Source organism: Candoia aspera, chromosome 1, assembly GCF_035149785.1.
Source record: "Candoia aspera isolate rCanAsp1 chromosome 1, rCanAsp1.hap2, whole genome shotgun sequence".
Classification (NCBI taxonomy): domain Eukaryota; kingdom Metazoa; phylum Chordata; class Lepidosauria; order Squamata; family Boidae; genus Candoia; species Candoia aspera.
The window spans coordinates 239929514-239946958 of NC_086153.1; the positions used below are offsets into that span (position 1 = coordinate 239929514).

Below are 17445 nucleotides of genomic sequence, written 5' to 3' on the forward strand. Positions count from 1 at the left end.
TTCTATGTTTTAATCTTAATATATTATCACATATAATTTTAATGTTAATATTTTGATCATAATTTACTTGATAGTTTTTTGTAGATTTTTTTCTATATGAATTTTAGAATTTAGTGTTTTAGTTATATTGCTCACAGTACACATGGATTATTATGTTTGGAAGAATTCATAAACTCCTGGTTTTGAATGTTATTTTTGGTTAGTCTTGAACAAAGTTAAATAAATTGACTTATGGGCTTCTGTACACCAGAATTACCTGCTTTGACTGATACAGAACTCCAGGGAACTAATTACCATGTCATTGTTTTTCTGCCTTAGGCCAGTAAATATTCATAGAAATTACGTAAACTGGCTGTCCAAACTTTAGGAAGCTTCCTTGCCTTTACATTAAGGCTGTTGCTGCAGTAGAGGATAGTCAGGCTGCCAATGGAATGCTATTTTCTTCCAAAGAATTCTAAACTACATTCAGGATACATGTATCTCCACCACTGTTGTAATTCCCTAGTGACTTCTATATAAAGTACCCATAATGTGTTGATAGATTCTAACTTACTCGGGGAACTGTTTCAGTAGAATAATAAATTCAGAAAAACTTCATTCCATATTCTTTTTTCCTAATTACATATCTTGTAATTAACAGGAGAAGATATCCTGAAAAGATTCTGTTGATTAGCTTTGATTAAACTGTTTGGAAGCAATGACCTAGGTGGGTAGGTAGGTACCTCCTACAGTTAAGTAACAAGAATCTGTGCTCGGGCTGAATGAACATAATATACACCTCCACTCAGGTGACCATTAGTGAAATAGTGAAATTTGTTTGTGCTGACTTTATTCTTAACCATTGTTTCCTTTTCCTCTTCCTTACTGTCCACTGTTGATGTGCAAGGTGTGGTTTTAGTTTTGTTTTCAGTTATTTCTGCCTTCTATACTAGATATTCAAGAAAAACTACAAATCATCAGTAAAAGTAACACTTGAGTCACCCTTATAAAATAAATTATATAATGGATCTTGATGGGTCTATTACTTTGCTCACTGTACTTCTGTCTAGGTTAGTCTTGGAACAAAGAAGAGAGTAAAATATTTTAACATCGTTAATTTGTGACCCATACAAACAAATGAATAGTAAGAGACTTGGATAAGGATTTGTCTGTTAAAGCTGCTATCGTTATCTGAAGAAAATACAGTTTGGCTATTGGAAGAAAATTATTTATAGTTAGCTTTACTTTTTGGAACTTGTATTGAGGATTTAGTGAATTTTCCCTTGAGATGTTGGTTGAGTGAAGGAGCTACCCAAAGTGCTGATTGTTTTAATGAATCACCCGATACTTCTCTGGTTTGCTGAAACATAATTGATACCATTTTTACATACTGAAAAAAAAAAAGAAACCATTTATCATGGAATGTCACAGTTTTGCTGTCATTCCTTATAACAGACAGATTTTCCCTCAAATGGATGCCTAGGACATCCATATATACCACAATGAGTTCCATAAAGGATATATGGAACTTTTGGGGGAGATGGGTGGTGGCTAAATTTGAGCAATCAGTCAATCAATGATATGAATAGAAATAAAATACGAAGGAATAAAAGATAGTATAATAAGGAGTATAATAAAGAATTTCATACAGTTTAAGGAAAGGTACAAAAGCATGGTAAATAGAAATATTACTCTGCTAACATGAAATACACATGACTAGTGTAATTTGTATAAAACTGAATGTTCTTATCAAATAATGGTTAATAAAGCTTTTTTGGGGGGGGGAGTTATAAAGCCCTGCTTTTGATTTGAAAGCTCATTTGAACTAAATATTGCATGACAGAAAGCTGATTCTAACTGAACACACATTGTGGTTTTTCTTTGATCTTAGTTGATCGGGCCTATCCTTGACCTGATGGAGAGAACAGCAAAGGCAAACATTGCTTATTGGAAACATTCCATTGCTTTTCTCTTCTAGTAGGTTGACTTGCTACATCTGCTGGAATGGCCATAAACTCCCCTCTTTTTAGACTTTTTCTAGGTTCAGTCATTCTGCTGCAGTTCAGACTGTGAGTTGAGAGACACTGAAGAGTTTGTACTGCTTTGTCATCAGCACTTGCTTTTTTGTGGCTAGATTGATCTACGCCAATTAAAATATGTAGTTGCAATTCTTTACAGTGACTGAAACTTACAAATGAGTGTAGAAGAAGCTTGTTTGTAGAACCAGGTTAAGCAGATTCACCAAAGTTCTGAACTTCCATTGTACTTTCTTAATCTGAAGTTGAACTGAGTACCATTGAGGTGGTGGTGGTTCTTGTTGTTCTTGTATTACCCAGAAAGGCAGTGTATTTAAAAACTGCTTTCTCTCCTGTTCCCAAAAGTGAGATGGGCAGACCAGTGGTGTGAACTTGGTAGCTTTTCTGCAGAAGCCTATTTCATGTCAGCTTGAAAACTGATTTTATAGCTGAACTAAGCAGTCATGGATTTCTTTACACTTCGTAGTTTGCTATTGACAAGGGATTGGCCATCTGTACTGCATCATAGAGCTTCCTCTGTTTTTCAATCTATAGGGAACACATCAGCAAAATTTGTTCTCTGCTGCTGAGAGCAAATTATGCAAAATAAACCACAAAGGCGCAAGGGAATGGCTTGTTTTTCAGACTTCTAAGGACTGTAGCTTCTAGAAGTAATAAATTAGGGCTGAATAACAGTTATTGTGCACTTGTGCACTTTTAAAAAATACATTTAAAGAGAGCTGGCGTAATTAACAGCTGTAATCAGCCATGCCTCTGTTAGGGTGATTTACAATGACTAAATTATGATGCAAGATGTATCAGTGGCAATTCCGGAGAACGTAGCTCAGAACTGAATTGTTGTGCTCTTTGTGTTCTCTGAGCTTGCTTTTTTCTTGTAGACATTTTGTTTCTAGGCTGGGAACTGATGATGTTGTCTTGTCTGGTAATGAAACATCAGCAAGAAGAAAAGCAACCTTGGAGAACACTAAGAACCCAATAACATTTTAATGAGTTAAGTCTTAAAATAGAATTGAATTCATGGCAAGAAGTATTTTTTACAAACTAATCATTTCCCATTAACATAGTTCATAAAACTAGGGTGTAAGTCCTTGTTTAATGCAACTGCAGATTGGGCATTTTCTATGAGTCTGGGTCATAGCTATACAACATTGAACAACATAGTCTTACTGGCTTCTGTCAAGTAATAATAATAAACATGGCCTGTGCTGCTACACAATTATATCCTTCACTTTTGGAGCTACCTGTTATAGTCTCCAACCAGTTCTTTTGCTAAAAATAGGACTTTTCTATGAACAAATTAACAGAGTTGGCTTAGAGCGTTTAAAATTGGTGTCCAGGCACATGCAGTTCTTTATGCCATTTCAACATGTACCACATTAGGTATGCATGAAGGAAAAACAATTTCTTGCCTGGAGTTCAGAGAAATTGGAGTTTGTCCTTATTTTGCATGCTGCAAGTTCCCCAGTTTGTAAACGTACAGATATAGATACCAACTTTGCTTTCATGTTTGGGTGCATTATATGCTGAAGTTGTTCTGAGAGGAATATGCCATGGAATGCAAGGAATTACTTTCTGTCTTTCCTTTTTTGTTCAGACGTTGTATGAAAATGAAAGGCATTGTTTTCTTTTTTACAGCATGCCTCGTTTCAGTAGTTCTTGTAACATTGTAGAAAGAGCGTCACTGAACTTTACTATCTGTTTAAATGACCTTTCAAAGGAAGTGCATAAGCCTTCTGTTAATCAGAAGTATTCAAGGTTTGAAGGTCTGTGTTCCAGCCTGCAGTGGAAAAGAACTGTTTTTGTTATAAGTATGTTGATTCCCTTTTCCTGGTAATGTAGAGAAATCTGGGCAAAATGACTAAATATTTTGGGGGAAAATGTATTAATTGCATTTGGTGTTTATACAATAAGTATCGAGTCAGCATCAACACATGTAGGAAGTTTAGTTGCTTTGTGAGAGAACTTTGCTGCATAAAGCTTGACTATATTTCAAATGTTTTACATGTTGTCTTTCAGCAGAATGCCTAGGTGGCTTACAAAAACAATAGAAAACACTGAGAGAAAAATGCATTAAAAAACCTTAGGGAATAAAATAAAAGGGCAATAATGATGGCATAGAGCCAGTTTGGTATAGTGGTTAAGGCACCAGGCTAGAAACTGGGAGACCGTGAGTTCTAGTTCTGCCTTAGGCACAAAGCCAGCTGGGTGACCTTGTGCCAGTCACTCTGTCTCAGCCCTAGGAAGCAGGCAAGGGCAAACCACTTCTGAAATCTTGCCAAGAAAACTTCAGGGCCTAGTCCAGGCAGTTGCCAGGAGTCAAGACTGACTTGAAGGAACGAAAAAAAATGGCATTAGATAGGTGTCTCCAGAAAGGGGACTCCCATATATTCATGGCAGGTTGGCATAGTGCTAAGCTGTCAGGTAAGTGGTAGTTTGGAAGCAGCTTAGAACCAAGTCTTCATAGTACAGACATCAGCCTATATGCAATTTTCAAAAAAATCACCAAACTCTTGTGTATCTGCAATGTTATCCAAGCATGGATAATTATAGCTGGGTTTATATCATTACTGCTTTTCAGTAAAGTGAAGTGATTCTATCTGATATGGCTTTATCAGTTCTCCATGGAATGGAAGACAGTGTGATTTTTGCCTTTCTACCTTAAACATGGTGTTGGCCAAAGTTTTTTTTTTTTTTGACATTGGTCAGCATAACATGTGTTACATCCAGCAAGCTCTGCAAATGTCATCTGTCTGGTGGGAAGTTTAGCAGTCACACATATTACCCATTGTAAGTGGGTTGGCTCCCATTATTTTTGTTATATTTTGTTGTATGCTGTCACTGTCTTGTTTATAAAAGGTCCTGATGAAATGCTGTGCAACATTTTCTGTCTCTTAGTATAATTGCTTTTCTTTTCTTCATCTTCTTCTGTTACACTAGTCTCCAAATTTTTATCAAGGGTTACTATGGGCAGAGCCTGGGTTCAAGACAGGATCATTTTGTGAAGAAAGGACAGAGGGGCAGCATAGCAGGAACATCAAGGGAGTTGAAATCAGTCTGTTGCACAAGGATGAGAAAAAGAACTTTAGGATTTAAACCAGTGTTTTTCAAGCGTGGCAACTTTAAGATGGGTGGACTTCAACTCCCAGAATTCCTCAGGCAGCGTGCTGGCTAAGGAATTCTGGGAGTCGAAGTCCACCCATCTTAAAGTTGCCAGGTTTGAAAAACACTGAATTAAACCCTCCAGATTATTGTGATATTAGGAGCTGTTCTTTGTCTTACTGACTGTACTCTGAACTGAGGCGGTTTATTTTCTCTGTATTTTCAGGTAAAAGCAAAGAAGCTGAGATTAAAAGAATAAACAAAGAACTGGCAAATATTCGATCCAAATTTAAAGGTAAGAAAGCAATGCATTGTTTCGCTGATTTCACTATGGAAAAGGGGAATCCATTTGTACGAATAAAATGACACTAAAACTTTTACCATCAGAGATGTGGCTCTGGGAAACAGTATTCATCCCATTTTGGCTTTCTGTAAAGGTCTCCATTTTGATATCCTTGTAGGTGAGGCTGGCAGAACACTTGGCCTTCCCTAATTCTATTGCCACTAACTATCGAAGATAGTTTTTTTCCTTTTTTTTACAGGTTAAAAAAATTAAAATCAGGACATATTAAGCAGCCACTCATCACAAAAGTATTTGGGATACCAAACAAAATGTAGGGCGAAGAAGAACTAGATCCAATTTGCCATGTCATCTGGTGTTTTACAAATGGATATTGTCTAGCACTCCACAGCACCTTACCCCACTCACCCAAGCCCTTCCCTGGGCTCCCCTGTGCTTGCACACACACACATGCACCAGCAGCACCCTGTCCCCCAACTCATGCCTCCTACACCTTCCTGCAGCATCCCCACGCTCCTTACCTGGATTGCCATCACTAAGCAATGTGATCACGTGACGTTGCACCTTATGACCACATCACTTAGTCATGGCAATCCCAGTCCCAAGTGCCATAACTCGAGGACTACCTGTATATCCATTAATCTGAGCAACAGAACCAAAACTTTATTTCACTTATGAAAGTCAGGGTCTTTCTTTCTTTGAGCTGATTCTTTTAAAACATAAGGTGCATATTATGGAGTTAATTTAAGGATCTATAACCTTCATTTGGTCATACTTTTAAGTATGTGCTGAATGCTTATTTCGCTTTCACGTGTGTAAAAATAAGTGGACTCCTCCTTTACTACCATCATTCTGTTTATTTCTTAAATGATATGAGCAAGGGGAGAAATAGACATGTGGGGTCATGAATGAGAGAACTAATTGCGCTATTTATTACTACTTGAGAAAAAGTTTCAGGACAATATCAAAACTCTGTTAAACTCTGGACAATATAATCACTAAGTACTTCTTTCTGAAGGAATATTCTCATTTGAAATCTAAAACTGAATTCCCTTCTTTCCTGGATCTATGGACAGCATATTTTATAGATGTGTTGTGTGTACAGCTAAGGTATTTCAGCTCTTAAACTGAGATCACTATCAGGAGGGAAGATGTATCTAGCTGTACTCAATTTTCACCTCTATAGTTATGTCATATCACTGTGGTGTCAATAGAAGGGAATATACTAACCCTCTCGGACAAAATTTTCTATCTCACTCTAGCCAGATACTTGAACTGGAAATGAGGTACAGGTTGGGGTTTGGTGGCTGTAAAGGTTATCAGTATTTTTGAAGATTCAGGAAAATACTATTTAACATTAAGCAAATTAAGAAATAAATATTTTAAGATTAGGTTTTAAAGGTAGACATTCTTTTGTTAGGAGGAATGTACAGCTACCTGTATGTTGCAGACTTAGAAGATTATGCCCAATCATTTTAGAGTAGCCTAAATTGTTTTTTTCTGGTACTTGAATGTGTTTATATGGTGATGTATAAGTGAAATCTAATAGGCTTATGATGTCAGACATTTTGGTGGGCACTGTATGATGCTGTTACTTCTCCTTTAGTTGTTAATGAGCTTGACTGGAATGTTTCAGTAGTTTAAAATGCCCTGGTACCTTCATTAAATACAGCAAATTCGTTTTTCTTAAAGTAGGAAATTATTACTTGATTTCTGCTGAGATCACAGTTTGGTTTCTGTTTAGCAACTCATGTGTTTCCTTTTCTGAAATTAAGATAAATTTTTAAATCTTATCAGGAAGAAAAATAAATATTAACTCTCTTTCTGTTTAACTGCTAGTTCCTGCAGAATAAATTTGTCACAATTGGATGACTAATGTAAAGCAAGAACAGTGTCTGGCTATAGAACTGAGGCTTTTAAAAAGTTTTTTGTATCTTTCTTTCAATTAGCAGGGCTTGGAGATGCTTCTTGCATCTTTATTTTGATCCTGCCTTTTTACAGCTAAAAGCTGTCTAAAGTGGCTCACAACTTTTTTTTTTTATTGTAAACCGCCCAGAGTCCCTCCTTGGGAGGGAGATGGGTGGTGATAAAGTTTGATAAAACAAATAAATAAATAGCTAGCTAGCTAGCTAGCCAACAGTTTTTTAAAAAAATAAGTTTAACAGCGCAGAAGTTATGCAACCTAGTATTGCTTTTGCTTTTTGTAAACTATAGGGAACTGAGGATGGTGCGGCATATTGGCTCTGATAAGAGAACATTCTCCATAACTGCCTAGAGAGATAGTGGGTTGTCTCTTGCTGCAGATAGCATGATCAACTGAATGTGGCATGGCCCTTCTTAGAAAAGAAGGCCGAACAAGCTGTTAATGATGAACAAGCTGTTTCAAGGCAGTCTGAGTTAAACAAGTACATTTGTGAGTCTCATATATCCCTGGAACTCTTCACTGAATCTGTAGAATAGTGCTCCTGGCTCTTATATTGCAAGCTGTACAGACTTTAATTACATGTTCATACAAATCATTCACAGATCAAAGAAGAAACTTCTTGACCCAGGCAGATCAGTAGTTGAGCCTTCAATTACCTTGGCAAGAAATTACAGTGAATGGAGATAAAAAAATACCAAGGCTGGGGGCATGATGGCTTATGGGTTTGCAAATCATATGAATGCTACTGATTGTGATTTATTCAGAAAAAACATGTTTAAACAAGCCATGGGTTAATGAGATTTGTGTAGCCAGCCTAAATAATTTAGAGGACACTAACATATTTCATATTTTGGTATTATTAACCCTATTAATGGAACATGGTATAATCATTGTTCAAAAATAAATATAGCTTATCTATTGGCTGTGGCTTAAAATCTGCTGATTTATGCAAGTAAAAGAAACTGAAATACGTGAATACTTTGCGGTTGGCTATTGAACAAAGTTCTCTAATCTGAGTGGTATGATATCAGCTGAACTTTAAAAATTAAGCTTGCATGTCAGATGGCTCAGGGTGGGATGGGAACAAGTTACTTGTTAAGGCTTCCATGTATGTGTGTGCCTGCAGTCTTCTTGGCAAGATTTCAGAAGTGGTTTGCTACTGCCTCCTTTGTAGGGCTGAGAGAGAGTGACTGGCCCAAGGTCACTGAGCTGGCTTTGTGTCTAAGGCAGGACTAGAACTCATGGTCTCCTGGTTTCTAGCCTGGTACCTTAACCACGACACCAAACTGGCTTTTCCACATTCTTCCACAATAAATGTAATGAAGAGTAGTAAGTTGATAATGGAAATCATTAGCTGAATTCTACCTTTAAGGAAACATTGTATACAGCTCTATACTTTAAAAGTGGAAAGAACAATGCACATCTGAGTGAAGCAGTGTGACAGTATTAGAAAACATTGATGTCTGAGCTGAGTTTGAGACTTCTGAAGCAAGACATGAAATCAGTTCATTTTTTTCTTTAAAATATTACACAAAAAGGAAGGGGGGAAAATATAAGATACAAATATGTGATATCTTACCGGTTTTTTCCTTTCTCCTTTTTAATATTATACAATTTTAATCTCCCCGAACAAAAACAAAGCAATCCTCCAGAGGAACAGAACACACTAATATAAATGTATGTGTTTGGTTCTTATGCACATGAAGATACGTCTCCTGTATCCCCAAAAATCAGCCTTGTCAATTGAATGCACTGAAGTGAATTATGGCCAGTTGTACTAGTCAGTGGCCCTGGAGACTTGTAGTCTTTGGGATTATCATCAGCAATGTAAATTAATTAGATCCTGGAATCTACTGTCACTTTAATGTGGTTAATTGAATTTCTTCCATTGTGTTATTTAGTTTATGCTTACTTCCTAGTATATAACATCCGGTATGTCATAAATATAAGTAGACCGAAGTGCTGCATGTCAAGATACTACCATGAAGATAGAAACAGTCCCTTAAATGCTCCTGAATTTGTCCCCTAAAATCTTCCTAGAAAGGAGAGAGGAAAACTTTCTTACTAGTTTAGATGGTGGCAGACATCTTTCTCATAATATTTGCCAACTTACTGATTGCACTTAAAGGTTTGTAGAAATTACAAATTCAAGAAGTTACTTCATTTCTCAGTTCTTGCCAAGATAGTTAAGTGTTCTCATATCTGTATGGTAGAAACTGCCAAAATGTTTGGCAGTCTCCGCTTAATCCTGGTGGCCCAGTTTAAGAGAGTAAATTTTGGGAAAGCGACAGACTCATGTTGCTGTTTGGTGAGAAGATATTCCAGAGTTCCAACAGGAAAGACTCTGCATCTCTTGAAGATCAATTGGAGTTGGGCTGCCAGAACAAATGTGAATTAATTAATTATAAAAAATCCAGCACGCATTACTTTCGGCAGAGCTGGAGATACAGATCTTCTACAGGAAGATTTCGTATTTGAAAGAGTTGTCCTAGAGATAATAGGGTTTCTGATAGGGTTTTTTTAGGTAAAAAAAATCAGCATTTTGAACTGAACTCAGATATCTGGCTATCCAACTGAAGGTAAAGGAATATGGATTTTTGCTGGCCCCTTTACATCTTTTCTGGTTCTTAAAATTCTCTTCTTCCTTACCACTTCTATATCAGATTCATTAATAGGCTACAATTGGTTTGGTTTACATATTAAACTCAACACTTGGTTTATCACAAGTATACTTCATGGAATGCATATACCAATATAATGCATGTTGTGCTTCTGTGCATGTTTATCACATACTTTCCACTGGATTCTTTTAAAAACAAAAAAGCCTATTACAAAGGAAAAATGGTGAACTGAAGAACTTGCATTATAACATACCATCTGTCTAGAGATACAGTATCTCAATATAATTTTTTTATGCTAATGTGGTTGGCTTCATGATTTATAGTTCAGTTTTGATTATGTATACTTTAATTTCAATCTTCAAAGCACCTTGTTAGTTCTTGAAATCCCACTATAGATCAATATGCATATCTTTAATTTTATAACATGCATGTTCTTCCTCTGAATCCTTAATGGAAAATATTTCTAAATATATTTTAGGACGTAGCTTTAGATAAGTCATTTTTGAAGGAAATATATCTAGGTTTTTGTCTTTTAATTGTGCAAGAGCAATGCTAATTAAATCAGCTCAACAAAAGCCTTTCCAGGGAAAGGAAATCTCCTTTTTGACCCACTCATTGTGCTTGAAAAACGCTGACTTGTATTCTGACTTCCTGTTTCTTCTGCATTGATTTTAATGTGAGGTTCAGAACTGTAGGAATAGAGAAGGAAGAGTTGATAGTCATAGTTTCCCATAAGTAAACTACAGCTTTAGCAACTATGGTTACTTGAAATATATAATTGGTATGACATAGACATTAAGCAGCCTCCTCAGCCCCTAAAGACCCAGACTATTTCACTAATAAAATTGTTTTCAGGTAAATAATAGTTTCTTAAAAGCACTCTACCTCAATCCAAGGACTCTTTATACATATATGTATCCATCACAGTATTTCCTTTTGGTGAAGCAACATTATACAAACCACAGACTAGGAATATGTAAATAATCAAGAATCATAATCATAATGGCATGAGATAAGAAAACATAGCTAAAAGTATATGAACAGTATTCACTATTCATCTCCATATCTTTCTATTCTTACACCACCCTGCTTGGTTTTGAATTCTCCATTAACTATTCCATTCATTATACATGCTTTACGCTTAATCACATTCAGCAACAAGCCTTCAACTCCACATTCATGCAAAACATTCCATAATTCAAGCCTATTCACTTTATCATGCACTTACTCTAAATCAACAAATGTACCATAACCCTATTTTTGACATTCATATATTTTTCATGCAGAAGAACAACTCTGGTTTGCACACCCCCTGCCTGTCATACAGCTGCATTGCACAGCAGCTTCCCAAATGTTCAGAATTTTACAAAACACCTTGTTGGGCATATTTGTCCAAGTAATCCTCCTGTGGGTTTTGCATTCATTCTTACTGCCTTTCCCTTTATATAGGAGAACAATAAGAACATTCTTCTGGTTTTCAGGAACAAATGCTGTCTTCATACAGCTGCATTAAGCAAGTAATCTAGTCATTCTATAAGCAAATTACATTCGGATTTCAACTTTTCTCCATTCACACCATCTATAAATGCAGCAACTGTCTTTTTCCCTCTGTGTGCATGATACCCAATCTTTCTCTCATTTGCTCTCTCTCTCTCTCCTTTTTTTGCAACATTTTCCTGTATGCATTTTTCTCATTCACAGCCTTTCTTGCTTCATAATTCCAGCAAGCTTCTTTTTTTATACTTCCCTGTGAATGTCCCAAAAACTTTTTCTGTACTCTCTCATCTTATTCCCATTCATCTATTCATGTCAGATGAGAGCCAGTTTGGTCTAGTGGTTAAGGCATCAGGCTAGAAACAGGAGGCCATAAGTTCTAGTCCCGCCTTAGGCACAAAGCCAGCTGGGTGACCTTGGGCCAGTCACTTTCTCTCAGCCCTGGGAAGGAGGCAATGGCAAACCGCTTCTGAAAAACCTTGCCAAGAAAACTGCACAGACTTGTTCAGGCAGTCGCCAAGAATGGGACATGATTGAATGGATTAAAAAAAAAAGATAACAGAATAATTTCCCCCCCTCAGTTGCTTTTGTTCAGAACATTACACAGTGTTTCCCAAAGCTCATCTGCGGTCATGCTTCTGGCAACAGAAAACAAGATCCTCACAGTTTTCTTTAATCAGAAGTATTGAAAAGGAAGAGAGATTATGCCTGAGAAATATTGGCAACTTGTTACTTTCACTTCAGCATCCAATTTATCTCTTTAAGTTTGATAGGGCGGGAACTAATTAATTCCCTTGCTATCAGTTGTTTGATGGACAGATGAAGTGGCTAACCATTTTCATGAAGGAATGTGCAGATATTCCAAGCAAGTAATGTTTCGCAAAATATTATCCACTGTGAGAAGCCCAAAACACCTGTTGTTCTGTTATTACCACCTACTGGAATATAACATTCAACTATCACCAACCAATGAATTCCTACTTTCCTATACACCTACAACAATCTAGTTGACATCAGTTCATACTCTCTGTCATACATTTTAGCCTTTTAATATGGCATTAAACCTATCCCTTGACATCACTGCATATATTTATCAATTCCATTCCATAGGATCAGATCACCTGCATTCAGATCTGTTACATCCTTTCCTTTTTCTTAATTTTACAGGCACATAACATATACTTTTCTTTCTTTCATTACATTCATAAATTCATTCCATTCATTCATTTACCATTCACTGCTTCTACATTCCAAGTCACAATCTTCTGTGTAGTGTGGAGTATATATGAAAGCCAGTATGGTGTAGTGGGTAAGGTTTAGACTGTCATTGGGAAGACTCAGTTCCTACTCCACTCTTAGCCATGGAAGTTCATTGGGTAACATTGGGCTAGTCATTCACTAACCTACCTTAGTGTTATTGTTGGGGGAAAATAGGAGGAGGGATTACCATATCTGCTGCCTTGAGCTTCAGTACGAAAGTAGCATATAAATCTGTCAAAAACAAAACAAAACACCAAATATGTTATTTTCACCAGATGGACCCATAGATACTGACTTTTGCCTCTCATTGTGGCTTTGGTCAATCAAGACTTGCACAGAATTCTTAGAAAAAACATAGGGTAGATTACCAATTTCGGTATTACCTGGTTAGTTATGGCAAATCTTGGCTTGTATACCACAGTTATAGCCAAAGGCCAGTTTTACCTAAATATGTTCACACTATTCTGTGCAAACTAGGATGTCTAATTTAGAGACTTCTCGCAAGCCAACCTGCTGTTGTCCACATCCGAGCAATTAGCAGATACATGTGGTATGCTGACACACTCAGAATGCCCAAGGATACCTGCCTCTCAGAATTACTGTAGTATGCAAATGAAAGCTTAAGAGTTCATTTGTGTATTTTTTCTGCCTGCAGAGCCCCATTGTTAATTCTCCATTTTATCATCCTTGGCTTCTTAAGGATGTAATCTCAATTCTGATGTTTCAGAGTAAAGACTGTGATGTAACAATTAGCTTCAAGAGGAAAGATACAGACATGCTTATTAGTCATAATACAATGTCAGTCCTACAAGGCAGACCAGACTAAAAAACCAATGCCATGTAGATCAGCATTATTTTTATTGTTACAGCTGTATTAACAGAATCTTGCAAATCTGAATGTGCTTCCCCCTCCCTCCCTCCATCTTCCTGTGAACTAGGGAGTGGCTTGTCTGAGATGTTTTCTCAAGTTACTTTCTTGGCCCAGGCTCAGGCCCTTCTTATCTGACCATTGTCTTGGCAGTGGTTCTTCCACCTGTCCTTCAAGGCCATTCCTTCTGCCTTCTACATACATTTTAGCCCTAGCTCCTAACATCATGTGTGCTTGGACCAGAGCTGTAGTAATAAAAAGGCTATAAAAGAGGAGAAAAATCACATAGTACTGTTAATCTAGGATTCTAGCTGAAGTCTGTTGCAGCCCCTCAAGTCTTCCCTGCTAAAGCAAAGGTGTTAGAATGTACATTTCTAGAATGTTTTATTCCCAAGAGGGTTTCTCCTTTTACCACCCATCATCATCCACTGGGATCAGTCACTGAAGAAGGAGGAAAATCGCTGAAGAATAGTGCCTCCTATTCCCAAGCTTCACAACAAGTCCAGACTATGCTGGTTGATGGTATCAAAGGCTTCCAAGCGGTCCAGCAGGACCAGGATAGTGGCACTCCATCCATCCCAGTCCTACTAAAGGTAAAAAAAAAAGTGTTGTTTTGCTCTCACATCCAGTCCTAAATCTTGACTGAAAAGGTCCCAATAATCTGTTTCATCCAAGGTTCTCTGTAACTGTAGTCCAACCACTTTAACACCACCACCTTGGTGGAAGGGAAGCTAAAGAATAGTTATCTAAAACAGTGGGTTGAGTAATGGTTTGTGCCATGATGACAGACTGAGCAGTGAATAAGACCTTACTTTAGTTGTTTTTTGTTTTCTATCAGTACAGGCCAATTTCTGATTTCTTGGCTTGATAGTAGTAGCCATGTTGTAACCTAGAGACTGGCAGTTGCCAAGGAGAATGAATATTTTTAGGCCTTGTCTATACTGTCTTACCAGTTGCTTTCCACATCTCCAGATGCTTGTTCTGTGCAAACAGCCAAATGTGATTTAGAATCCATTATGTCTCTTCAAGGAGAATAATGCCAAGAGGCAAACTTGTTCCCATTTGTCTGTAACTGAATTACTAACAAAGTCTTTTTTGTATATATAGAACAGCCATTTTTGAAACTGTGACTGAAATATATGTGTGATATGGAGAAATCTAAGATGGCTAGTTGTGCTGTTGATCTGCATTCATTAGACTGAACCATACTTTTCCCCCCCAGATTAATACATTAAAGCACTTTCAGGTCAGCTTCTTCTAGTCTGCATGATGCTCTTTAACAATTACAGGTAGTCCTTGCTTACTGACTGCCCTTTTTAGCAACTGTTCAAAGTTACAACAATGCTGAAAAAGTAAACTTAGCGTTCCTGCAGTCACGTGGTTGACATTTGGGTGCTTCGCAACCAGTGGACATTTACAACTGTTGCAGTGTCCTGGGGTCACATGATTGACATTTGCGCACTTCATAGCTGGCTTCTGACAAGCAGAATCAGTGGAGAAGCCGGTAGAGTAAATGCAACTTGCAGTCACATGATATCTCACTTAATGACCACAGGTGATTCACTTAATGACTGCAGTGGGGGTGACTTCATAAATCCGGCATGATCAGGTGATTTTCTTCTTAACGACCATGCCACTTAGCAAAGGAGTTTCTGGTCCCAATTGTGGTTTTTAAGTGAGGAATACCTGTATTGTTTATTTCAGGTCTTGGGTAACACACATGCAACTGAGTTTCCATATTCATCTTAATGGGGATACACACACAGACAGACACACACAGCCATGCTTCCTTGATGAGTGCTCTACACTTTTACAACCTTAGTGTATAAGTGAGATTAACAGCACATTAATGTGGCTCTGAGTAATGTAAAATTGTAATGTCTGACTTCTGATTGATCCAGTATATAAACTGAAATGATGTGTTAATATGTAACACAAGGAAAAATGCTATCAGAATGCATTTCTCAAATATGCTTTTTTCTGAGGATGGGAAGTCCTGTAATACATATGAATCCAGTATTTTTCTTAATAGTGGTTCCATGAAAGCCTGTTACCTGTAAAATATACAAGATGGATTTTGAGTTTGATATAAGCGCTAGTTAAAGGAAGTATTGTACTTATGGATATGTAAGTACCACTTAATTTTTAACCAAATTCAAATTTCAATCACTTTTATGGAACACTTTGTTTTAAGTTAGCTTTGGTTCCCTGTTGATTAGGTTTTTTTCCCTATCTAGCTAATCTCAAGTGAATACAAATAAACAATCCCGGAGTGTTTTTTCCCACTCAGGGTTATCATTTACTTATACAGTAATCTATAAATTATGATCTGTTGTTACTATTGAAATTACAGTTTGCCCTCTATCAGGAATACAACAGGCTTATCAGGAAGTAGCTGCAATTTTCACAGGGTCTACATTGGAGACATGGTTCAATATTATCTGGTATTGGGAAGAGGTGATGGGGTCTAGAAATGTTAGGGCAAAAATTCAAGAAGGCAGCAAACCTGCAAGTTTGAAGGAACTTGAAAATAGTTTGTGGTGTTAGGGAAAACAATAGAGAATAGTTGAGCTCCTCTTGCCTAGCAAGCTATAATCATTTAAGTAAACCTTATATTTTTCCATGATCATTCTCCAAGTAACATAAATAGGATTTCTAAGTTGTATTTCAGTTGGGTACCACTGAAGGACAAGATTGCTTATATCCAGCAAACTGTGTGTTTCATGTAAGATCATGCTCTGGAATTCATTCCAGGTTGAAATTTGGGAAGAAAGTTGCAAGTGCCCTGCAGTTGTGATCTGGTTTAATACAATAAGCAAGGCAATGGCAAGCTGCATTTGTGTTTTGGTTTAAGTGTTTATGACTTTTATTTTAATTACTCATTAGGTGATAAAGCCCTTGATGGTTACAGTAAGAAGAAGTACGTCTGCAAGCTGCTTTTCATTTTTCTCCTGGGGCATGATATTGATTTCGGCCACATGGAGGCTGTGAATCTCCTGAGTTCAAACAAATATACAGAGAAACAAATTGTAAGTAATGTCTCATCCCTGCACAGTAAAATCATATTTACCTGCTGGGCTTCAATTGGGGGACAGTATTTGCCAATCTGGCATGCTCAAACTTTTTAAATTTTATTTTTAGGGCTGCAACTCCAGAATACCCAACCAGTATAGCATCCACCCTTCATATGGTTGGGAAATTCTGGGAGTTGTTGTCCAGTACATCTGAAATAGTCCTCGTTGTAGCATGTTATATTAATAGATTCTTGTTTTACCAAATGTTGTTCATATGAGAGTTTTCATGACCACATTGGGGGGAAAAAAAAGATTTGCAAAGGTGAAGAAAATGAGAAAGCTGGAAGATAGGCTGATACTGAATGGGTGGCTAATGAAGCACCAAGTAAGAGAACATTTATGAGCAAAATGGGTTAAGCCAATTTTCTATGCATTAGATCCAGTGCTGCTGTAAGAAGGTTTAGAAGTACTAGACTGACAAGTAGATTGGTCAGGGAGCTACTTAATAAGTAGCTGTCAACACTGTAAGACTAGATGCATTTCAGAATATAACAGCTTATGCTTGCCTGCAGTAGTAATTTGACTGCTGACTTAACAGTTTAGGTTCATAAACCAATTAATTTAATGAAAGCTTTCTTCTGAGAATCTGTTTATTATGAACTTTAAACAAAAATGCCTGGTTTTTTTTTTAAATCATAGAACTATATATAAACACAATTTTTTATAACATGCAAATGTCTTAGAAAAATATGTGTTCTTTTCATATTAGAACACTGTAGAATCATTATTGGCTCAGCATATTGAGTCATCCTGCCGTCTAAAATTTGTACTGAAGCATACAATTTTCTT

General features: G+C 37.0%; 1 protein-coding gene across 3 annotated transcripts in view; it reads left to right on the top strand.

Moving 5' to 3' along the window:
- AP2A2 (adaptor related protein complex 2 subunit alpha 2) overlaps nucleotides 1–17445 on the top strand; it is a 57480-nt gene that overhangs the window by 4130 nt on the left and 35905 nt on the right. For all 3 annotated transcript variants that reach the window (XM_063289307.1, XM_063289308.1, XM_063289309.1), the window contains exons 2-3: nucleotides 5341–5409; nucleotides 16469–16611. In XM_063289307.1, the coding sequence (XP_063145377.1) occupies nucleotides 5341–5409; nucleotides 16469–16611 (212 nt within the window). The remainder of the gene's footprint in view (nucleotides 1–5340; nucleotides 5410–16468; nucleotides 16612–17445) is intronic.